We start from the raw sequence: 5671 nt of genomic DNA, 5'->3' as shown, positions 1-5671 counted from the left end.
CTCCCCTCTTTTCACGTGTTTCCACCTTTTTTTTTAATTTTTTATTTTATGTGGGACCCACCCCCTAACAATAAAATTTTCCAAAAACGTGACCCCTTCCCATTTTGATAAGATTTGTTATGAAGTTTTGTCATTTTGTGATGAGGTGGTGTAATTCCATTTACTTTTTTTTTTTTTTTTATAAAAATGTAAAATAAAAAAAATAAAAAATATTTAATAACTATTTCTAGATAACTAAAAAAAACAAGGTTAAAATAAATGACTGGCTAAGCAAAATTAAAACCTATAAAGCATATTTTTGTAATTTTTCTTTCTTTAAAACACAAAATTTATACTCTGAAAATAGCGAATATTTTTTGTCCTTTTTTTTCATTTTCACGAACAAACCTACTAAAAATGAAATAGAATAAAACTAACACGTCAAAATTAAAATTAAAAGAAATATTTAAAACTATAAGATGAAACACAAGGGGAGGGTCAAAATTACGTGTCTACAGCATGTCCCTCTTTGGTTGGGGACGCGAAGCGTTCTCAGACAAAGACGTAGACAACGAGACAAATTTGGACCCGACCATTATTTGAAGGAAGAGAAAGGAATGGAACAAAATGTGACCGAGCCCTAGTCTTGGGAATCCTACATATCTCGGGTTATAAGAGAATCAGGTCTCGTGTAGTTGAAGAGGTAAGATGGGTGATGAAACATACTGAGTTGGGGAGTCGATTAAGGTCCTGTCGAGGTTCCGGTCCGCGGCTCCTGTTATTACATCAAAATGAAAAATAAAAGTTACAAAGAAAATACAAGTACAAGACCCTATCTATGCAGGTTCTCTTGAATCTTGACTTGAATCTTCATGCTTGTTTCTAAACTTAAAATTTAAAGCCATCCCTATTCTCCAAGCGGAGCTCCTATTACTTCTGACTGAACATGAACCAACTGAAAAGAACACCCTATTCTTCAGGCGGGCTCCTGAGCTTGAAATTGAAAAGCAGTTTGAATGTTGACCCTATTATTCAGGCGGGCTCCTGCTATTTCTAACTGAAAGTACACCCTATTCTTCAGGCGGGCTCCTGAACTTGAAATTTAAAGATGTCCCTATTATACAGGCGGGTTCCTGAACTTGAAATTGAAAGGTGGCCCTATTCTCCAGGCGGGTTCCTGATCATCCCATTCTTCAGGCGGGTCCTGACTTGCTCTCATTCTTCAGGCGGGTCCTGACTTTCTTCCCATTCTTCAGGCGGGTCCTGACTTGCTTCCCATTCTTCAGGCGGGTCCTGACTTGCTCCCCATTCTTCAGGCGGGTCCTGACTTGCTCCCCATTCTTCAGGCGGGTCCTGACTTGCTCCCCATTCTTCAGGCGGGTCCTGACTTGCTCCCATTCTTCAGGCGGGTCCTGGCTTTCTTCCCATTCTTCAGGCGGGTCCTGGCTTTATTCCCATTCTTCAGGCGGGTCCTGCAAATCATCAAAGGCAAACAACACGAACAAAATTTTCTACCCCAGTTTGCACGAGGAAAAGTTTTGTGAGTGTTAGCAAAATCATAAAATAATTCAATTATGAAAGTAAAATCAAACGCTCTAACTAGGAAGTGCGTCTCCTAGAGGTAAAATTGAAAATTCTAACTAGGAAGTGCGTCTCCTAAAAGAAAAACCTGAAAGACCCAAACTAAGAAGTGCGTCTCTTAGGGTTTAAAATTGAAAGACTCTGACTAGGAAGTGCGTCTCCTGGGGGTAAAGGTTCAAATTAGAAAGTGTGTCTCCTAACAGCAAAATATGAAAGACCCAGGCTAGGAAGTGTGTCTCCTAACTACAAAATACGAAAGACCCAGGCTAGGAAGTGCATCTCCTAGGGGTTACAATATAAATAATTGAAAAAAATTGATTAATTTTTGTTGCTTGCAAACCTATGTTGTTCCATTGCTTTTAGTGTTGGCAATTTGGGGAAATGTGCCCTTCGAATATTCGGCTCTGAAGCCTCTGATTTGAAGATAACACCTATTCCTGTTTCAAACAAAGAAAATTTGTGAGTTTAAAAGCATGGTGGTTGGTTTGTGGCTTTGGCTTTGAGGATCTTTGCCCCATTCAGCTCTGATTTCAACCTATCTCGATAACCTTTTCCATACATCTCAAACCTCGAACCTCAAAATAAATGTATTGTACTCGCATTTCAACCATCACCGGACCTTTGAGCTAACCATGAATCCAAATGTCTGTCAATCGTCAACAAACTTGTTGTGCATATAACTTTTGCTTGAATCCTGTCACTTTAATGATCTTGCCAGGTTTTGCTTTATGCAATTAGAGAAATTGGTAGCAGATTTTGAAGTCCCTTCTTGCTCGTTTTGACATGGACTGACTCAAGAAACAAAGAAAGAGGAAAAAAGTGATGTAGAAATTAAAGAAATAGTATTCAATAAGAGACGTCCCTCTTGGGGAAAGACTAAGAAATGACACTTTTCTGAATGTGGTAGCCGACTCCAATGATCATGACATGCATTTTGGATTAAGCGGCCTGACCTATTCAAACCAACCTAACCTTCAACTCGTGTCATACACTTAGACTTCCAAATTCCAAAACTACATCGCTATCATCGAACCTCTTTCGGCTAGTGATGCCACGAAGGGTTTTCACCAACAAGCCTCTGTCATTTGGTTCTTTCTCTCACTCACCATTGCCTTATGGTGCTCGTAAGGGTTTTCACCAATAAGAATTTCTTATTCGGTTCTTTCACTCACTCACCGTCGCCTTATAGTGCCCATGAGGGTTTTCACCAATAAGACTCTCTCATTTTCAATTCTCTCAACTCACTATCGCCTTATGGTGCCCGTGAGGGTTTTCACCAATAAGACTCTCTCATCTTTCACTTCTGAGTTTTCATTCCTTGCATAAATAACATGACATTATTCCTTGTATGATAATCCCCATCAAAGCATGCTTGACTTGTCATTCTCAAAGATTGATCTAAAGGTCTTTCTTTTGGTTGTAACATGGCTTTTGGATAGGGTTGGAAATAAAGGATGGTATAGAGGCTCAAAGACAATACAAAAGTAATAAGGGATAATACTTACAACGTTTGGAATCGACTCAAAAGAAAACAATAATTTTTGTCCCAGTTTCTTCGAAACGGGAAATTTTGAATTTTCTTTGGTTGGACCGAACCCTGCAGTAGGGTTGCCTACGTATCCTGCCGAAACAAGAATCAGGTCGAACGTAGTTCATGAGGCTCATTTCTTGTGTGTTTCTCTTCGTTTTTTTTTCTTTTTTTTTTTATGTGTTTTTTTTTCATTTTTTTTTTCATTTTTTCTTTCGACTCTTTTCTCCTCATTTTGACTTCTCCTTACCTTTTCATTTTTCTTTTCCGACTCTTTTTTTTTTTGTACTGCACTTTGATTCCAAAAGAGGGATATGAAAGAAAATAAAACTAAGGCTCAAAAGGGCTAGCAAAGGGTGACACAATGTTCAGATAGTAGAATAAAATGCCTTCGTCATACCAATCCTTTAAAATGTCAAGTACAAAGCATGCGATTCTAGAATGCGAAGTGAAAATCATACGGTATAATATTTACAATGGATGACTCAAGTTAATCGGAGAGCACTTGCTTTTTGACTTCTCTTGATATTGACCCACTTCAAATCACTTGGGATGAACATTTTGTTATACGCTAGTACCATTCTCACGGTTCCAAAGTGCTCGCCTTAGTTTCATTCAAGCTAGACTTCAACTTACTCTCAAAATGTTTTAGTACTCTACTATTTCCTCCCATGTTTTTCTTTACCATTTTCAATCCTTTGGGTGCATTTCTTGTGTAATTAAAACTGGCCTTCAAGATCTGGGTAAAAATATCCGCATGCATGTCATGTCAATAGAACCAGCCTAAAAAGAACTATACAAAAGAAAAATTAGAGAAAATATACTAGGAAATGACAAAACAAAAACTCTTTTATTTTTTTTATTTTTTTTATTATTAAACAAAATGATAGAAGGGTTGTGGATATTAAAACAAGCAAAAAATTTCTAGATTACAACCCTAGAATAACCCGGATAACAGAAAGAACATCAAAACACACTACCAAGACTCCCTCCTAGAGGGGAGAGGAGTGACTTCCCAACTGCAAAGTTGTCATCTTAGCCACTAAATTGCACATAAGAATTACTTGAACCATTATCATTTTCAATCAAATTATTTTCAGCAAACAAGTTCTGGGTCCCTTTAACCAATTCATCCTTATCAACTTCTGGAACTGAGACTGATAGCCCGGAAAGTTTTCCAGAGGCCTCCCTTCTCTGTTGCCTCTCTTTCTTGTATTCTGGCCTAGGTCGAAAGTTGGAGCTGGTACGAGGTCGATATGCTTGTGGGGGGTAAGAACCTCGTGGAGCTGGTTCGCACCATTGTTGGTAAGGATGTGGTTGAGCATATGGCTGTGCACCACAGGAAAAGTATTGAAGAGGTGGCATAGAATATTGAGGGTCTTGTGGAGGGAAGTAATGTTGAGGTTGAGTGTATGGAGTTTGGGAATAGACTTGAGGTTGTGGCTGGGTATATGAGCGAGATCGACCCCTCACACCTCGTCGCGATTCTGGTATAATCATGACTACATCATCATTTTCCCTCATGTCGCTCAGGCTTCCGGAACCATTTTGAGTTACTTCAGCATTTACTTTCATGTCAGCAAAACTCATGATACGTCCTGTTTTGATTCCTTCTTCTATTATTTCCCCCATCTTAATGACCTCGATAAACGGTTTGCCCAGTGCCGGGAGCATGTGTTGATAGTATTCTTCAGTTTGGGCTTGGAGAAAAGTATCCACCACCTCACCTTCTGCCATTGGAGGCTTTACTCTAGCAGCCTGCTCTCTCCACCTAATGGCGAATTCCCTGAAACTTTCTGTAGATTTCTTCTGCACCTTGGTCATGGACATTTTATCTGGAGCAATGTCTATATTATACTGAAATTGTCGCACAAACTCTTGAGCCATGTCATCCCAAATATGCCACTTAATGACGTCCTGATCAGCAAACCAATCCGAGGCTATTCCTGTTAAGCTGTCACTAAAGTAGGCCATAAGCATTTCGTCCTTACCTCCAGCTCCTCTCAATTGATTGCAATACCTCTTCAAATGGGCCACAGGATCACCATGCCCATCATACTTGTCAAACTTTGGAGTCTTAAAACCAGAGGGCAAGTGAACATTAGGAAACATACACAAGTCTTTGTATGAAACACTCTTATGACTTTCCTGACCTTGCAAGTATCTTATGGATTGCTCCAAGTTTTTCATCTTTCTAGTCATTTCCTCATCATCCACGGTCTTATCAAGTTTTTCACTGTTAACGGGAGGCTCAAGGTGAGGGTTATAACCATATGGGTTAGAGACATTTAAAGTCGGTTCTGGAGTATAGGGTTGAGCATCAGGGGTTTTGAACAAGGGCCCACTGTTAGATGGATCACCAGGCACAGTAAGTGGAGCTCGGGTTGAGGTCGACATATTAGGGGAAATGTCGAGGAAGCCAGGTGGCGGTGGAGGTGGTGCCTGACCAGTCGTCCAAGCCCGATACATGCTTGCCATGTGTTGTTTTAACATTCTCACTTCTTCGGCTAACCTCGAGTTTTGGTCAACCAACGGTGTTTGAACGCTAGCGTCAACCAACCGAGTGTCCTCGTTGGTCGCCAT

At 39.9% G+C, this 5671-nt stretch overlaps 1 protein-coding gene across 1 annotated transcript; it reads right to left on the bottom strand.

The window, feature by feature from the left end:
• Positions 1–4123: 4123 nt before the first annotated feature.
• On the bottom strand, positions 4124–5671 carry LOC132611629 (uncharacterized). The gene has a single exon (XM_060326031.1). The coding sequence runs from the start codon at positions 5669–5671 to the stop codon at positions 4124–4126; it is 1548 nt and encodes a 515-aa protein (XP_060182014.1).

Source organism: Lycium barbarum, chromosome 9, assembly GCF_019175385.1.
Source record: "Lycium barbarum isolate Lr01 chromosome 9, ASM1917538v2, whole genome shotgun sequence".
Classification (NCBI taxonomy): domain Eukaryota; kingdom Viridiplantae; phylum Streptophyta; class Magnoliopsida; order Solanales; family Solanaceae; genus Lycium; species Lycium barbarum.
Note: the sequence above shows the minus strand (reverse complement) of the source record. Positions and strands in the feature narration are given on the sequence as shown.

Coding starts and splice junctions, on each gene's coding strand:
- LOC132611629 (XM_060326031.1), bottom strand. CDS start 5,671: ATGGCGACCAACGAGGACACTCGGTTGGTTGACGCTAGCGTTCAAACA.